This window comes from Copadichromis virginalis, linkage group LG14 (assembly GCF_057382275.1).
Source record: "Copadichromis virginalis isolate Kocher_CV1m ecotype Utaka linkage group LG14, C_Virginalis_male_GT1.1, whole genome shotgun sequence".
In the NCBI taxonomy this organism is placed as follows: domain Eukaryota; kingdom Metazoa; phylum Chordata; class Actinopteri; order Cichliformes; family Cichlidae; genus Copadichromis; species Copadichromis virginalis.
This window is the reverse complement of record NC_140631.1, coordinates 1,392,711-1,411,762: the sequence shown is the minus strand read 5'-3', so window position 1 is coordinate 1,411,762 and position 19,052 is coordinate 1,392,711. Positions and strand designations below refer to the sequence as shown.

General features: G+C 45.1%; 1 protein-coding gene across 1 annotated transcript; it reads left to right on the top strand.

Moving 5' to 3' along the window:
• Positions 1 to 1,029: 1,029 nt before the first annotated feature.
• On the top strand, positions 1,030 to 18,639 carry LOC146693183 (A disintegrin and metalloproteinase with thrombospondin motifs 8-like). Its single transcript, XM_085478964.1, has 9 exons — positions 1,030 to 1,993; positions 3,837 to 4,076; positions 8,555 to 8,687; positions 8,805 to 8,972; positions 9,767 to 10,056; positions 13,058 to 13,244; positions 15,263 to 15,435; positions 15,714 to 15,889; positions 16,499 to 18,639. The coding sequence occupies exons 1-9, from the start codon at positions 1,277 to 1,279 to the stop codon at positions 17,241 to 17,243; spliced, it is 2,829 nt and encodes a 942-aa protein (XP_085335090.1). The 5' UTR covers positions 1,030 to 1,276; the 3' UTR covers positions 17,244 to 18,639.
• The last annotated feature ends 413 nt before the right edge of the window (positions 18,640 to 19,052 follow it).

Sequence of the window (19,052 nt, the reverse complement as noted above, 5' to 3'; positions counted from 1 at the left end):
TTACATGATATCATTGGATTAGGTAATAACGTGTATGTCACTTTAATGTTGCAGCTGGAGGTGATTTGAGTGACTTCAGCACTGCTGGATCAGTACAAGGGCATTAAATCTGTAATTTAATAAAGTACAGCAGTGAATGTACAAAGTTGGGGGTAGGGAGGATGGGCTCCAGCAAAAAAGGATGAAAAACGTATCTAACAGAGAGCGATTGATTTGGGAACAAGACCAAAACCCTCCTAGAATCAAGTGTTGCCACTGAGGAGGCCATCATGACAGTAACGACTGTAATATTATTGAATGGTCAACATTACAGAGTACCACACGTCTCCAGCTTCTACTAAAGAAAACGGGGAACAAGTGAAAACAGAAACTTGATTTTTGGGCAAACAGCGACACCTAGTGTCTAACGAAGAGTGAGCACAAACGCTCGGTCCTTGTGCTTTGGCGCCATCTGCTGGTACATGTCGTGATCTGTACATCTGTTTGGGGTGCAGGAATTTTTTGGCATTTGTTTTTGATTATTTGAGGAGTTTAACATTCAGTTCAAATGCAGTTTTTTATTCACTGTGTGTAAAATCTTGCTTTATTTTAGTATTTAAAAAGAAGCTTCTTCAAACGTCACATATTGGAGATATGAGAAGAATAACGTTCATCCAAAATCATCACTAACGCGATTAGACGTTTCCCAGTGTTCGGGGTCAGTTCCAAGAAAACTCGGCGCCTTTCTTCGTCTTGCTCTTTTGTGCGGAGGATGAAGCAGGCCGGATTTGGAGAGGGGCGGGGTGGGGGGCTCCGGGCCCTGTGGGGGCCTGCCACTCACACACCTCCGAAATAACTCGCGTAGCGGACTCCCAGCTATGCGTAGTATAGATGTCCTGTCGCTGCCATACAGCACGCTGGGTTAATAATAGGAGCGCGGTTGTCAAGCTGTTTCAGAAGGGGGGAGTGTCGGCCCATTCTTATTGGACCCGTTTTATCCTCGAGTTTCTCATGAAGTGTGAGTGGGAGGAGAATTTCCAGCAACGGAGGATATCAAAAATAAGCCCCCTCGTGTCCAGAGAAGAAGGGAAAGTATAAATACCCCCGATATGTCCAGACTGCAGCGGTGCTGGTGAGCGGCAGAACAGGGAATGATAGCTGGTCGAAGCTGAGTGGGACTGGGAGCTCACTTTCATTTCAGTAGAGACGTTATTGCGACTGCAGAAGAGAAAGGACATCATCTTTGTTAGAGTCTTTATTTTTGATCCACTCTTCAGCGCGTTTCTGTCTGCAGACGATGTGTGCCACTGCGTGTTTGCTCTTTTCGCTCCTGTGCGTGGTCAACGCGGCACTTGCCTCTTCGTTTGAATCAGAGGATGTTGTACCTGTTCGGATAAACGCAAGAACCAGCGGGCGCTTCTGGAAGAGAAGCGAGGAGCAGCCGAGGTTTGTCCTCAGTGCGTTTGGCAAAGACTTTACTCTAAACCTCGTCCCGGACACCAGCTTCATCGCGCCTTCCTTCACCATCCAGCGCGTCAAAGCCAGAGACGTTGAAACTTTACGCAGCGCTCCAGGTGCCCGAGCCGTCCCCCAGAAGCTTATGAACAGGTCAGAGGAGAGCGAGGGCCACCTGAGGAGCTGCTTTTACTCCGGGAACGTGGATCAAGATCAGAACTCACTCGTGGCTGTCAGTCTGTGCTCGGGCATCTTTGGCTCCTTTGTAACGGAGGGCAAAGAGTATTTGATTGAGCCCAAACTCCACGGCGGCCCGGGGCCAGCCTCTGCCGAGGAGCCGCACGTCATCAGGAGGAGAACATTCAACGACAGCAACGGTGTTTCCCTCCCGTCTGATCACGCGGCCGTGGAGCAGCACAATGGGGAAAGTTTTACGCACGGCGACGGTGACGCAAGGAGGGAACCACGCCGGAGACGCTTTGTCTCCGCGCCACGGTTCATAGAGACCCTGGTGGTAGCAGACTCAACCATGACCCACTTCTATGGAGATGAAATAAAGGTCAGACGCCATGAACTCATTCTTTCCTGCACGCACACACTTACTCGGCGCCCAAACAAAGCTTTCTTTAATTTCTTGGCTTAGACTCTTCCATAAACAGGCCGCTGTTGTAGACGTCATTCCATTACCCCCCCCCCCCCCCCCCTTTTTTTTTATTTTCCCATCCTGTCTGCAAAGTCAGGATTCACACACTCGAAAATATAAAGGCAGGCATATGTTTTTCTCTCCGGCTGCATAAAACATGTTTTGTCAGTGAGGGACCTTGGGCGGAAATCGATGAGCTCCCTGTTTTTCACAGAAAGATGTCAGGCCAAAGAAATGCAAGAAATGCTAGAGCACATTCCTAGGGACTAGGTCACCATTTGGCAGCAAAGCCTCAGCATCACCAGGAAGACTCACAGCGCTTTTCCATTCTGTCTTTACTCCGTGATTCTTTAAATCAGCCCTTCTCTCCCGCATAAAACCTTCAGTGTTTAAAGTGCACTAAATGTTTATTACGTCCTCCTTCCAATCTAAAATCAGTCCTGGTTCCAAACAAAGCTGAACCAGTAATAAGTAGGACTGTGCCAAAGTCCGCACCAGCCAAATTCTAATCTGTTTGTGTTTAAGTCACTCCTCAGCTGCCAAAGTCTCCATAGTATTCCCCAGGCAACCAGACACAAGGTGAGGAGAAAGGTTGCACTGATAAACTTGGCTCACAGTGGATTTTCCATCCCAAATCACACATTCCTTTATTTCTATGCAGTTTTCTACAAATAGGGGCCGTTTCAGTGATTTGGTTTCCGCAGGCAAAAATCAACATGTGGTTCCGTGGGTGTGCTCACAGCACATGTGGAAAAACTTTCAATGTGGGACTATCAACCCACCCTAGAAAAAATGATTTCACTGAGAATACACATCACGGCAAAGCCGCTCACACTGTCTGTGATTTGGCAGCTCTGAAACACGGTGACACAGCAGCTCAGTGGAAATCCCTGACGCGTCTCCTTTAATGATAATAATAATTCCAGGCAAAGCACTTTACAATTCCACTATTCATTCACACACTGGTGGAGGCAGCTACAGTTGTAGCCATATTGCGCCATCGGCCCCTCTGGCCAACACCGGTAGGGTAAAGTGTCTTGCCCAAAGGGCACAACGACCAGGACAGAGAGAGCAGGGGGATCGAACCGGTTACAGATGAGCTTCCCGATCCCCTGAGCCACAGTTGCCCCATGATTGTGTCATGGGACAAGTAACTTTGGGGAAAATGATTTCAGGCCACAGGTGCAAATACATGTCGGTTTGTCTGCCTACAGCTCTGGCCATCTTGTATGATGTTGGCATCCGTTCCTTTTCTTTGTTTGCTGCAGCAGTAACATACAGTCCAGGACAGCTCCACATATCAGCCAGTTTAATTTCCATTGTAGAACACACATGTGCTCAGTGAGTAGTACTTCATAGTGTTTATGCTTTTATTTTTGTGCAATTACTGCATTTGGAAAAAGTCTCTTTTCCATTTGAAGGCATCAAACGAGGCTCGGCACGTTAGAGCCGAGCTAACCAACACACTGGCCCCTCTACACGATTACACATGCACATCTAGTAAGTAAGAAAAGGCAAAAATGTGTTTGCAATCTGTTCAAAATTTTATAATGAAGCTTGTCCCGCAGACACAAAACATCATTAAAGTCTCCTGGAGTAATATACCGCACACACGCACACGCTTTCTTGTCAAGATTTCATAAAAAAATTCTCATTACCATCACGTGTATGTTTATTATAATCCCACACTTGTGAGGGACAGCCAGCCTGGCTCCAAACACATCTGTAGGCTGAATCATAAATATCCTCTCCTCCACAGCACTACATCCTCACCCTCATGTCCATGGCCGCCCAGCTTTATAAGCACCCCAGCATAAAGAACTCTGTGAACATGGTGGTGGTGGAGATGCTGGTGGTGGAAGATGAGGAAATTGGACCGGAGGTCTCCAGCAATGGAGGTGTGGCTCTGAGAAACTTCTGCTCCTGGCAGCAGCGCTTCAATCCACCAAGCCAGAGGCATCCCGAGCACTACGACACTGCCATGCTGTTCACTAGAGAGGTGAGGAACCAGCAGACGAGCATACATCTGATTTTGTTATTTTTCTCATTTTTTGTTTTATTTGAAGCTGTTTAGGTCTTTGAAATAAAACACAGCATCATCTGCAAATAAGGCTTTAAACATTTATCTTTTAAACAAGATGAACATCTTAACAAGAAGTCATTAACTACACTATTTATAGCTTTTAACTGCACAAGTTCAGAGAAATGCCATCATTATCCCTGAATAAAGGCATTGTTTAATATCGTGCAATTGAAATTCTAAGATCGCGCGACGACATCTGGACTGTGCAAACGAGTACTCAGCCATTTAGTAACTGAGACACAATTAAAACCTACAGGCAAAATTAAGAGTTACTGTGAAGTGTTCATTAAGTCATAATTTGCAAACGGCAGTGGCCTGAGAACTGATCCTTGAGGAACACCGGAGTATTTCAGGTTTCATTGAAAGGTTTAACAATGGGAAGTGATTTAGTCATGAAGCAAAAATGTAAATGCCATCCATCCATTCGCTTCCGCTGATCCTTTTCAGGGTCGCGGGAGCCTATCCCAGCTGTCATAGGGCGAGAGGCGGGGTACACCCTGGACAGGTCGCCAGTATGTCAGGGCCAACACACAGGGACAGACAACCATTCACACTCACATTCACTCCCACTCACATTCACTCCCACATTCACACCTAGTGGCAATTTGGATTATCCAATTAACCTATCCCCACAAGCTGCATGTCTTTGGACGGTGGGAGGAAGCCGGAGTACCCGGAGGGAACCCATGCAAACACGGGGAGAACATGCAAACTCCACACAGAAAGACCCCGGCCTGATGGTGGAATTGAACTCAGGACCTTCTTGCTGTGCGGCAACAGTGCTAACCATCGTGCCACCGTGCTGCCCAAAATGTAAATGCTAACAAATAAATTCTATTTTTTTAATGTTTTATTGAACAAATCCCTGTGTGTCCTGTAAAAGGTACATGTATTTCTCTCACTGCTGAAGGTGGATTCTCATGTTCACATAAACTCAATGTGTGCCACCTGCTAGCAACCAAAGCAATAAAGGAAGTTAAAGAAGGAGAATTAATGTATGATTCTCTAAAACAGAGCTAAGGCTAATGCTTTTAAAGGGGATTTATTACAGCTACGTTATATTATTAAAGCAGTTCTTTACGTCGTAATGGGACTCTGTGCGACGCTTTTTCACCGACTAAATGAACTACAAGTTTATGGCAGCCATCCCAGCGACCCTCTCCCTCCTTTTAAGCCAAGTTTCTTCTGATTGGCTGCTCTTCATAAATAAAACCCACCAAGTGGGTGGGGCTTGTACACTCACAGCAACAGATGGTAACAGAGATGAGTGTATTAGGGATCTCTGCTCACAGTGACATCATACAGATCCAAAAGTAGAAAAAAAATAGTTTGAAGTAAGAAAGTCAGATTTGACCTCACACGGATTATTTGTTACTATTTGAAACGTTCATCATGTTTAATGTTAGGATCCTCTGAAGTAACACGTGTGTGATACAAAGTAGGTTGTGTGCCCTCAGCTGGACGTGTTTAGCAGTTCATGCAGTGTGTGTGTGTGTGCGTGCTAGTAAAAAACACCTTGACACAGAGTCAGTCACCACGATAGGTTACAGCAGTCAAGCTTTTTCTTCAAAGTGCGGTTTTGCCGTGTTTCACGGAGGATGGACGGTCCTCTCACCATCACGTTCTGGCAGATTTAGTTTCCCGTTCAGAAGACAACCAGCAAGAATGAGTCCGAAAATAATCTCTGGTGGAATTCAGTGCCCCGCCAGCTGTGGGAGCATAACGCGGTTTCACAGGCAGCAAAGCCAACCGCCCAGCAATTATCTAAGCCAAAGTGGCACACAGTGGCACAGGTGCGCTTTAGAGCAGCTGTAGTGACACTTGGAGGTCTCCCAGCTGAAACAGCGCCTCGCTTTAAACCAACCGTTGTCATGCGTTATTTTTTTAACAACCCATAGAAAAGAAAAACTTTCGAGCTGTCAATTAAAGATGCTGAAACCAGACTGCAGAGATGGAATAATCTTTTCCAAGCTGGGGAAATGTCAAAGCAAAGCAAACAAACTGTTCTTTATGGATGCTTCGACAGGAAATAAGTTCACAAGTCCTCGGGGTTTGAGTTGCGATTGGCTTGTTCTGCTGCATTTGGCTGCCTTCTTCCATCTGGTATGTGCGTGTTGACAAGGTGTTAGCAGACAATACATTAGGCGAGGAACTTCTCTATTATTACATTTTTATAGCTAAGTGCCCTGGTTTGCGGCTCGATTTGATGACAGGCTTGGCATTTATCCGCCTACAGAATGACGTTAGCGTGTAAATCTGACCCCGGCTCTGAGAAATAATGGAGAGAACATATGGCTTTGTGCTGTCTTGTGCTGGATTGTTGAAGCGGCTTTTCTCTGGGGGAAACCATCATTCACGCCAACCCGGGTTTCTGTTTGTTTTTCCATTTCCGCAGAAATACGCTTTGAAATGCAGAGGACAGAAGGCTCCTCGTGGATGAGCTAACTTTAGTGCCCCTACAAACGGTCGAGCTTTAGTATGTGGCCTGCTCGGGGTTGCAAATGCGTGCTGTGCAAGCCGCAGTCAAAAGAGAAGACTGACGCTGCGTAAAACGCAAAGCTCGCGGCGGGTTGCATGCATTGGAAACATGTCACTCGTGCATCTTTGCGGTCTCACCGCGTGTGTGTTTGTACAACATTGCGGTTTGAGCTCTGACCCATACGTCGAGTCTTGCATCTGCATGAAAGGCATGGTTTGCTGTTGTGGAATAAGGTGAGCAAACACAGACTGAGCTGCACTCAGTCCCTGTTTCCAAGTCCAGATGTCTTTCCAATCACAGAAGGTCCTGCCTCGTGTTTTTTAGAGAAGGCGAGGCCGTGGATGCATCTGTCCATGCTACACAGAAATAAGGAAAGATGTCTGATATAACACATGGCTGCGGATATTTATTTGCTTTTGCTTAATGATGGAAACACTGAGTAACATGCTTTTGCTTGTTTTAATAGATGGTGAAGGTTATATAACAGTCATCAAGGGTTGCTAATATATTTACTGTATTTGACAGAATAATGGCTTTAAGTCTTTAACAGTCCAGCCTGCAGTGCCATATATCCACAAGCTGTCACGCAAATATTTGGGATGTATAAAATATTCGGACGTTGCCTGTTTCAGTTTGAATCTTTCAATTTAGTTTGAGTGAAACGCAGTTTTAGCAGCAGTGCAGCTGTCCCATTACCTTTGCTGGCCACTGCCACTTCCCTCCAGTGTATACTGGTTCTTGTCACATACTGTACATAGCGCTCCAACTTTATGCAAAGCTGCACTCGCTGAGTTAATATGCAGCTAGCCACCAAACTATATCCACACAGGAGGTGGTTGTAACACCTCAGGCTGCTACTGAGTGTGCATGAAAACTAGTCAGAGTCCAAGCAGGTCAACACAATCAGGCTTTTTACTGCACAGAGGACGAAACTCGGTTCCCAGCTCCACGTCACACTCACGCTTTGTAACAATCTTAAAATTGCTGCTTCGTTTACTTTGGCATAATGCACATTATATAGAGATCTCTGTACATACCTTTACTGTAAGAGGACTGATTGTGCTAGCTTCACTCTCCAGAGGCTCATTCTAAAAACCGAATATTGTAACAAGCAGCCACTGATGAAAAGTTGAACCAGTGATTAATTATAAACAGACTAGAATAAATAAGCAATTTAGCAAAAACGAAAAAGTTGGTTCAAAGTAGAACGGAAAGTTTAAAGTGACCAAACAGCTGACCTAGAAACGAAAGGCAACTGTGCTCACGGGACACTTTGTTTGAATTTGGACCCTTTTTGTCTGTTTTAATTCTTCGTGGCACAAACACGAAACGTTCCTGGAAACATTCCTCAGCGATTTTGTTGTTACTGACACAATAACATCACACAAGTGCTGCAGGTTTGTCTGCTACACTTCCGTGATGTGAGTCTGCGATTCGAGAACATGCCAAAGGTACAGTGAACTCATTGTTGTGTTCAACAAAGCAGTTTGATATAACTGAAGCTTTGTGGTGTGCCGTCATCAGAAGACGTGCACATAAAGGGCTGCACGTGGTCAGAAAAATACCCAGGTCATTAATGCTCACCGGTCCGGTGATGTAATAGGACAAACTGCTAACACAAGGCAGGACGGATCCATTCTTCCATGTTGTTTACATCAAATTCTGAACGTTGCAGCAGAAACCGGAGTGGCACCGAGCGTCCTTTTTATTCTTTCTTCCTGCTGGAGTTTGAAGTTTATGGAGCTTCACTGAATTCCAGCTTTATCTGGAGAACCCGTTCCCCTCCTGTATTTGAAAAGCCCAGAAGGAGAAGCCACCAAAGTGAAACTACGAACATGTAATCGTGGAGAAACAAAGTAGCTCTTTTTTTCAGTTTATTCAAATCTGACATTTTTGTTCTGTGTTTGTGTTCCAGAACATCTGCGGTCAGAAGAGCTGCGACACGCTGGGCGTGGCCGATGTCGGGACGATGTGCGATCCCAAGAGAAGCTGCTCGGTTATCGAGGACAACGGCCTGCAAGCTGCCTTCACAGCTGCACACGAGCTCGGTGAGGTCGCATTGGGGGGGCTGACGCGATCCTCGGCTTTATGGAAAAGCTTCTTAGATCGAGTTTTCAGTCATTCCTAAACACTCAAGCACCTTCAAAAACTGTCACCTCCTGCAGGTCATGTGTTGAGCATGCCTCATGATGACTCCAAGACGTGTGAGAGACTCTTTGGGGATTTGGGAGGTCATCACCTGATGGCGCCTGTGTTCGTCAGCCTCAACAAAACCATGCCTTGGTCGCCCTGCAGCGCGCTCTACGTTACCGAATTCTTTGACAACGGGCACGGTGAGGCACACTGCAGCTTGTTGCTCTACAGCAGACATTAATGTCTTGTGCCAGTGTGGCTGCCTGCCACGCTGTGACTCTGTTATTAGGGCTGACTCAGAGATGTATAAAACATACGCTTCCTCTCATCCTCTCGTGAACCGAGGCTTTCCTGCTTAAACGTGCCGCTCCCCTTAAATTACGGGTTGGACGCTCAATTTATTTTGCCCGAGGTTTCCACATCCTGCTCTCTTTCTTTTGCCTTACCTCTGTTGCTCCCTCTCCCCCTGCCTTGTTGTGCATCTTGTATTGTTTGTATCCTTGCTAGATCTGTCAATGAACCTTCTTTTCCACTGAGTCATAATATGGACTTCTTCCTGTTCCCCACCTCCTCGGCCAAAAGCAACAGCTGGTGTCAGCAAAATATGTTCTTTATCAGTTGGAAAATGTTTCCAACAAAAACTCATGTGGCTGAGAATGTTCATTCCGAACCACAGATGTCATTGACAGCTCCAGACAAAAGCTTATTGAATGCAATAAAGATCATTAGAGGAATAATGGAAAACAATCAGATTTGGATTACCTGTCAGACGTCCAGATTCAGAGCATTAGGCTGCCTATAAACATGCACTACATCAGTTAAAGTGAAATTATTCCGTTTTATAGTCAGGACACAGCTTGCACTGAATACTTTCCCACTGTTGTCATGCCACACGCAGCATATTTACGATTGTCACTGTGCCGCGAGAACCACAGTCTCCACAAACCCCGATATAATCGGCCTCATACGGACTTGTTTTGTGCTGTAACCACAGGGGACTGCCTGCTCGATGTCCCAGAGAGCGCCATGCCTCTACCAAAGGAGCTGCCAGGCTCCAAGTACAGCGTGGACCAGCAGTGCCAGCAGATTTTTGGAGAGGAGTTCGTCCACTGCCCCAACACCTCCGACAGCGATATCTGCAGCCAGCTGTGGTGTCAGGAGGAGGGGACGCTGGAATGCTCTACCAAGAAGAGCCTGCCCTGGGCTGATGGCACCCCCTGCAGTGCCAATGGAAGCTGCCTTCATGGCGTCTGCGTGCCAGTCTATGAGGCGATGAAGCCACTGGTAAGCCCGAGTCTTTTTCCCTGTTTTTTAAAAGACACCTTACTAAGTTACATTTGATGGCAGTAAAATCCTTTGCTTTCATGAACAGGGACCGGAAGTATCTCAGCTACCAGCTATGAACACCAGCATTAGCTCGCGGTATCAGCTGTGTAATTCTCACTACTGAGTCAGTGCCCCTCCCACACGACCTCTTTTATTTTAAAGTTTGACCTTTTTATTGTATTATTGGTCAAATATTTTAAGTATTGCTAGCAGGAATTTTATCTCACAACACAAATACTGCATCCAAACTTGCCGACTTAGCAGCTCTTATTGAGTGCTCACACATGATCAGTGTGTACATTGAAAGATATGCTTGCAGAGTACTGTGGAGAAGCCTTAGAAATAAGTTCACCGTGACACACAACTAAGAAAGGGACACAGTTTGTAGGTAGATGTGCAGAAATGCACCTCCTGCATGCCTGTTTCACATCAGTGCACCTGCTGCCTTTGTGCCGCCGTGCTAGTGAGCCTGATTTTTGTTTTTTCCTCGTCAGTCGGTAAAAAACAAAAAGTGAGGCTGACGTTTGTTCATTCAGCTGTTTCCCAACACATGAGCCACACCATCCTTGTAAGGCCATGAGGTGATTAGGCTTGTAGTGGCCATGGCGACAACATAAGGTCACGATTGCTTTTGGAAGAAAAGAAATATCAGTGCAGCTTTGAGACCAAAGATTTTCACACGAGGGTCAGAATTAGGGCTGGGTATCGCCACTGATTTCTAGAATCGATTCGATTCGATTTGAATCTGGGAAATTTTGCCTCACACAGTCAGAAATATTATAATTCAGATCTGTACATTTACATATTTTTGTATCTATAAGAAGGAAGCTGACACTTTCCAGACTTTACCAAAGGTGTGAGCATCACAGCAGAGGCCTTTGTGTCAAAGTAGCTGAGGATAAACACAGAAACACATGAAGGAGATTTTCCTGTTCTGGGATTTTATAAAAATATTCTGCAGTAGATCAAAAACAAATGAAAATCATTAACCAGCATATGAACATCACCTCTGATGTTACAGCAGTTTTATTAGAGACACGGCGTTTTGCATTTTGCATAATTTTAAAAAGTTTACATTTGTTTAGAAGCCTGTTGAACAGCAGAAATGAGGTTTTCTTTTCGGAAGTAAGTAAAAGAAAAAAAACAGCAGCTGACAGCCTGTAAACAACGGCAGACTTGTGCGTAACAAGCAAGCGAATAATGAAGAAAACAGATTTTTAGACGGGAAACTGTTCGAGAGAGAGAGAGAGAGAGAGAGCTGTGCATGAAGTGAGATTTTATCCTGGTGGAAGCAAAACAGTAAAAGTCAGAGTGAATCCATGACGATGTTTATGTGAAGCGTAGTTTGGATCTTCTTTGGCTGCTGGTTCGGTCAATATTGTTTGGAGAGACATCAAACTAACAGCTTTAGAATCAGTGAAAAAAGGGCGTGAACACAAAGCTCGACCCGCCGACACATCAGAGTCAGCGAGCTGTCGGCTTTCAGCCCCGACCGTGCCCGTGCCGTCGGTGAGAAAGTCACATCTCACTGATTCTGATGCGTCGGCGGGTCCGAGCTTTGTGTTTACGTCTCTGTGCAGAGTCTGTGCTCCTGCTCTCATTTACTGTTTTAGCTGTTTGGTGGTTGTTGAAATTTTGTGAGGTTTAACCTGAGATTCTGGCGTTTTGGGCAAAATACATTTATATAAAAAAATCGATTCAGGAATTTAATGAATCGATATCACGTTATCCAAGCCGGAATCCATTTTAATCGATGAATCGATTATTAAAACCCAGCCTAGTCAAAATCCTTGGTTTTCCAAGCTTTTTTCTGAAGCACGTGTTTTTTCAGTAACCCTTACAGTCTTTGGACCCTGTTCCCATCTTCTTGCATGTTGCATGCTGACGTTGTTTATTTCACTGGCTCACCACCAAAGAATGTTCACAGTGTCTGATGAGTCACTTCCTTTCAACAGAGTAATCAGGTTTGTAGTCATAAAGCTCTAATGAGGCCGGCATCCTCAGCACATTTTGGAGGTTTTGCTCATGCTGCGTTAGATAAGCTGTGGATAATGCACGAGTTGTCTCACAGTTTATTCTTAATCTGATGTTCCAATGAACATAAATGCACTAACTGCATGTCTTTGGCGTGTGGGCGGAAGCTGGAATACCCACAGAGAGCCCACGCAAATATGGTAAGAACCATCAAGCTCCGCCCCAAACTGTGGATTCAAACCCACAATGATAGCAGAGAGATGACAGCAGATAGCAAAGCTAATACGCTAACAACAGACAAGTGATGAGAGTCAGCAAGGCCAAAATATTCCCTGTGGTGGAGAATCTCACTGCTTCCATAATACAAAACTCTGCATGTTTGTACAAAGTGTTGCATTAGCTGAGACCTGACTCGTTTTCATAAATGCTGCCATTTCAAGTTGAAGTACAGACATTAAAGGGCTCAGAGAACGCATTATAAACTGAGCTGTGTCTGACTTTGGCGAGTTGAAATGCAGATCCTTCACGATACCTTTTTAGATTTCCTCAAAGAACATCTCAGCATCTTATTTAAGGTCGGTCGCCTTGATACCTTCTCCTTGTGTTCTGAATACACATCTGTTTATGAATCCAGACATGCTGGCCGTTGGGATGTGGTTCAAGCTTATAAAACTTCTGGAAAGAACAACCTTGCTAGCAAACACACATGCACACACGCACATACTCACTCAACGTACAAACTTGGAGCATGGCAGGTTCTACTAGCAGTGAGTGACACATGTGGCAGGAATGTGGGTAGAGTCAGACAGCAGGCGCGTGCCGAACTTCAACACAGATTTAGCCTCGAGTCGCGGCATGCCAACACGCTGTGCGGCCTCAAACCCAGAAGCCCAGACTGTGGTTTAGGCTGCACAGCTGACATTGCCTTTGGCTCAGAGCACTAACCAACTACTCTGCTCTTTTTTTCCTGTGTGTTTTACCGCAGATGGTTGTGGACGGCGGCTGGAGCTCGTGGGGACCGTGGCAGCAGTGCTCTAGGACGTGTGGAGGTGGGGTGGAGTTCTCCTACAGGGAGTGCACTAACCCAGTGCCTCAGAATGGAGGGAAGTACTGTGAAGGGCAGAGGGTCCAGTACCAGTCCTGCAACATACAGCCATGTGACAACAATGAAGGTAAGGGTCAACGTAATACAGCTCTCAGCTTTCAAATGAACAAAGAAACAGCTTCTTATATCGCTTGTTCCCAACAAATGTTTGTCCCACATCTGCACTTTCCATTGTCCTACATTTGGCCTTGACTGGCAGCATTGACCCGGGGTGAGTCTGGCTGCCACAGACCTACTGTAGATCCGCTTTATGCAGGCCAGATGTTAGGTGTGTTGGCATATTTGGGCGAGGGTTGGCCCCACCGCACGTTGACCCCACCTTATGATGTTTTGGCCACAGTTTCCAAACCCAACCCTCACCATAAGCCACAGGAACATTAGGCCACAGGATGTGATCCCCGAGTGCCTCTGCCAAAGCCCAAGATCTACATCGCAACCTTAAGAAAAACTCTCTAAACCTGCTCTGAAATGTGCTGTGTTCTTCCCCAGGCTCCACCGTGTCTTTAGAAATGAAAATTAAGCTTTGCAACAGATGGACATTTTTATGAAGAAAAAAACAAAACAAAAAACTATGTACCAGCTCGTGTTCAAACCACTCCACAAACTCTGGAAGAAACTGTGTAATTTAAACACATTAAGCTTGGTTCTATCTAGAACCTCTTTTCTGCCAAAGTGCTGCCAGTGTTGTTGACCACACTGCAAATCATGAGCAGGAGAACAAAACAGGTGCTTATAGACATCTACCGACCACTGATGTCAGCAGATCCAACTTTGTAGTTTTGCAGTTTTGACTTGTTCCAGCTTTTTGCGACATTCAACTGTCTTTTCTCTACAGAGTTGTAGATAAAAGACAATTCATTGTAGATAATGAGCGGGGACAGCAGAGCAGGCTTGGATTAAAACTTGTGATATTCCGACTTGAGCAGCAGAGCTCGGTTGGGGCAGGGGTAACACAGGGATGGAAACAAGTGACGAGCTGGAAGCTAAAAGTCTGACGCTGCAGACATTACAGATGGAGCTGCAGGCGAGAGGAGACGAGGGTCGGGATTCTGTAACGAGTAACAACAAAATAAGAAGTTGCATAAGCACGCAGCAGGCTGGTGGTGGCAGAGTTGGATATTTGTAGAGAGCTTGATTGTTGTGATGAGGCACAGCTGGCACAGATCTGCTCGGACTCTAGAACAGCTGTTTGCACTCAGATGATCACAGGCCGACAGGGAGACGGCACTGGAGGCAACAGGGGGACGCTCAATCGAAAAACAGCATTTTCTAGACTGACCCACAGCCTGCATATAAAAGACAGATGTAGGTGCTGTGATTTGAGCCATCTTGTAAGCGGGGATGGGAGTGCGGAAATGACCACCCATGCAGCAGGGACATGTCAGCGACACTAGTGTGGACACTAATTTACAAATTAAGACTCATGTTGTAGACATGAAACTAAAGACTCCAATGAAACATCTTCACTGAGGGCAGACCAGAGGAGTCACTAATGTATCACTGTAACCAATAAAAGAACTGCAAAAACACACCATATGGCCACGCCTCCTAATCTTTGAGTCAGAGTGTTTTACAGTCACGCACTGAACTGTGTGGCCTGCCTTTAGAAACATTAGCAGAAGAATGGGTCGTTGTAAAGAGCTCGCTGAATTCCAGTGTGGTGCTGTAACAGGATGGCACCACTGCAACAAGTCAGTTCATGAAATGTCCTCCCTTCTAGATATCATGAGATTCACTGTGAGCGTGAATATTGCAAAGGGGAAGCTTGTAGAAATCTCCCCAACTCGGCCGTGAAGCATCCTCCATCGCCACAAAAACTGCACGCTTCAAGCATGGCTGAGCTCCTGTAGGTGCGATGTGCAGCTGGCCCAGTACGTTTGTCCATATAGTGTTTTCTAATCAGGTTTTATGTTTTGATGCTACATAATTAATTGTTGTCCACCAGCCTGATCCAGACTCTGCTGGTGTTCATCTATTTTTCTGCGTTGCTCTAATGAATATAAACATACAGTTGATCAGGTGTTCGGATTATACAAATAATATTGTTTTGGTAGAGTATCTTAATTTATTGTTTCTTCATGTTAGGTAAAAGTTTCAGGGAGGAGCAGTGTGAGAAGTACAGCAGCCCCAACTACCTGGACCACAACGGGAACGTGAAACAGTGGATACCAAAGTACGCTGGTGTTTCTCCCAGAGACAGGTGCAAGCTGTTCTGCAGGGCCCGGGGCAGCAGTGAATTCAAGGTGTTTGAATCCAAGGTACAATAACGTCACTCGACAGCAAATCTCAATGAAAGGAAAGCCAGTAGTCTGAAGCACTGGTTCAGTTTTTTAAATCAGAATAGTGGTTTTAGAAAAGCGTCACTCATTCCTGAAGTCCCAGCTCTGCTTCATAGCCAGTGTCATAACCAGCTCCAACATCATGACCGTGACCTCCATCCACTGATGAACACCCTGACATGATGTTGAACTGTATTCAAAATATAGTTGAATGGGACATGTGTAGTGACCCACCGATGCTTGCTCCATCCCTGCAGGTGATTGACGGGACCCCCTGTGGCCCTGACACCACATCTGTGTGTGTCCAAGGACAGTGTGTGAAGGCAGGCTGCGACCAGGTGATAGGATCCAACAAGAGAGTGGACAAGTGTGGAGTGTGTGGAGGAAGTGGGCTGACCTGTAGAAAGATCACAGGCTCGAGCAACAAAGCAACGTAAGCCGATCAGATCAACGATAATGCAACCGTTCTCCGACTTGTATCCCCATGTGATGTCTGTGTTGTATGTGTAAGGTCGGGGGGCGGGTTCATTCCACTGCAGGGCGACCTGCCACTGCATGTGGCGAATAAACTTTGAACTTGAACGTGATAATAAAAATGATAAAGCACTAAAAGGCTTAGACAAATATATTGATGTCTTTCCTTCTACTGTAGTTAATTAGTAGATTAATTGATTGTGTTGTTAGATCATATTTCGCCCACTATAATACAAATCTTTTTTTAAATTCTACTTGCTTATGTTGTACTTGAGGCCCATTCACAAGAATTTATTCACCCCAAATATCAATTTAGGTCCTTCATAACGTTTGGCCCAGCCATTTGTGGTATTCTGATTATCTGTCTCATTTTATTTATGCTTTTTCTGATCTACTCAACATAGTTTAGATAAGATTAGTAGTTTCATACATGTTGGTAGGTTGATTATAGTTTCACGCTTCTTCTGTTTCAAACCAAGTTCATCTCCTTTCACCTGGAAGTTCTAATTAATGCACAGATAAGATATTCTATAGTAAACTGTTATCTGTTCTTTTTCTTCTCCATCAGCTATGGATACAGTGACATTGTCACAGTTCCCACTGGCGCTACTAACATTGACATCAAGCAGCGGAGCCACCGAGGAATCAAGCACGATGGCTACTACCTGGCTGTAAAGAGAGAGAGTGGCGGTTACATCCTTAATGGTAACTTCTCCGTGTCCACGGTTGAGCAGGACATTCCGGTGCTGGGCGCAGTACTGAAGTACAGCGGCTCTTCCACGACGCTAGAGAGGATCCAGAGCTTCAGGCAGCTCAAGGAGGCCATCACCATCCAGCTCCTCGCCACTGCAGGAGATGGTAGCCCTCCCAAGGTCAAATATACTTTTTTCATCCCTAAAGATGTGACTTTGAACAAACCCAAGGAGAAGAAGGGCTCGTCCCTGTCTTTGCATATGATTCGTCCGTTTGGCGTGCCTGAATGGGTGCTGGGCGAGTGGTCTCTGTGCTCCAAGACCTGTGGATCCGGGTGGTCCAGGAGAAACGTTGAATGCATGGACGACGAAGGCTTCCTCTCCAGTCAGTGTGACAAAGACCTAAAGCCCATAGACATCAGGCCCTGTGCAGATCTGCCCTGTCCCATATGGCAGATGGGACCTTGGTCTGCCTGCTCACGAACTTGTGGTCAGGGGGAGCGCCACCGCAGCATTTTCTGCATAGACTACACTGGCAAGACTGTTGAAGCAGAACAGTGCGATCCAAGAAAGATCCCAGAGCCGGTGTCTGGGGAATGTTTCAACCAGGACTGCTTGTGAAGAACACGAGTACAGCGGACTCATGGTCATAGTGCACTTATGAACAATGGATGGATTACTGAACAGGTGGACGCACCAAGAATAATGCTGGGGTCCATTAGATCAGGGACAGTATGACTACAAACACACACAGAGCGATCCACAAAACCAAAGAAATGATAATTATGACCATTCTTTTTCACCTGCAAGATGTTTTATGCCTTTCAATCTGGAGGGTCCTGTTGTTACGCAGGAGTGGCAGTAGTGGCAGTGGTGGTGGGTGGGGGTTAAACGTCTACATCCCAGGGCCCATTGCCTCATAATCCATCCATCTTATCGACTGGTTGCATCAAATCACATCAAAGGCTTTTAGCTGAATATTGCTATGTCATTCTGTTGACATCATTTGACAACCACTATTGAAACAATGGAAATCTACCTCAGGATGTACATGTGATGCTATGCATAGTTGCTAAGAGAAGGTGCAGTGTGTGTGTTTCCTCCAGAATGAGAGATTTAGTCCAGCTTAAAAGATTGTTTTTGGAGGCCGTCTGCTATTAACAGCAGTTCGGTGGGGCTAGAACAATGAAACCTGCTGTCAGACACCAGCACAGTGTAAATATACCTCGTCCAGCTGTAATCCACAGAATCAAGCCCCTATAGAGCTTTGATCGAGCCACTTGCCCTTAAATAAGGTACGGACGTACGATCGAGGCACTTGTGTGTGATTGCTTCGTCTTTTCAAACACACATTAATGTAATTTGTGTTAAATTCGTGTGACGAGGACGTCATGGTTTTATCTGGAGAGTTAGTATTGTTGAGCCAAACCCATAGCTCTCACTATATTTACTGGCTGCTGGAGCCAACATCAAAAGCTAGGCATTTCCCACACTTTGTACATGTATTAGCCTCGATCATGTCTGGTCTTTCTGATCGGACAACCCAACGACAGACCACTCGACCCCGTAACGTAACTGTAGCCTTGTTCCATGTCCACGTGCATCACAGTGTAGTTGAGCAACAGCAGTACAACCAGTCTGCAATATTTTATTTTGGAGGTGTTATTACTAAGTTAAGTGATAAGCATATTATCTATCATGTATATGAAAAAATAACAGTAATTTTATTCATTTTCCCTTTAGTTCATGCATCATATGCAAATGTTTGCAGATGTTTCAGACTCATGTGTGTATATTTGATTTCTTCATTCCTGTTGTTAATTTACAGTATGTTATAAAAGAGATGGAGGATTAGGCCTGTATCCCTTCAGTGAAGGAATATGCTATTATTACAGCTTCCTTTTTAAGCTATTTATTTTTGTAAAGTTTTTACCTTGGACATGTAAGTAACATGGCAGACGCTGCTGTCTTTGAGATAATTGTCTATAAAATGGTCAAATAAACACATTTATGTCGATGTGTTGTTCTCTTGTACTGTGAGTGACCCTCCACAAAACATCACTAAAAACATATGAAAGTGGCATTATTAACTACGCATAGAAATTTCGAGTGAACATTAGCGATAAGGACTCATAAATTTCACAAAATATTTCACGTAAGATCTCCAGTATGGAAGCCCGTTTCCGCCACTAAAAGAACAAACAAAAAAACAAGTATCCATAACTCGAAATTTCAAGTTATTAACTCAAAATTTTGAGAAAAGTATTTGAGTTATTTTCTCAAAATGTCGAGTTAATAGGTCTAAATTTCGAGAAAATAACTTGAAATTTCGAGTTATGGATCCTTTTTTTTTTTATGGGCTTCCATACTCCAGGGTTCATTTTTAGGCTGAACGACACTAAAACTCGCCACAGATGTGTGGAATTCTTT

Coding starts and splice junctions, on each gene's coding strand:
- LOC146693183 (XM_085478964.1), top strand. CDS start 1,277: ATGTGTGCCACTGCGTGTTTGCTCTTTTCGCTCCTGTGCGTGGTCAAC. Junction 1,994..3,836: donor TCTATGGAGATGAAATAAAG/GTCAGACGCCAT, acceptor TCTCCTCCACAG/CACTACATCCTCACCCTCAT. Junction 8,688..8,804: donor CACAGCTGCACACGAGCTCG/GTGAGGTCGCAT, acceptor CACCTCCTGCAG/GTCATGTGTTGAGCATGCCT.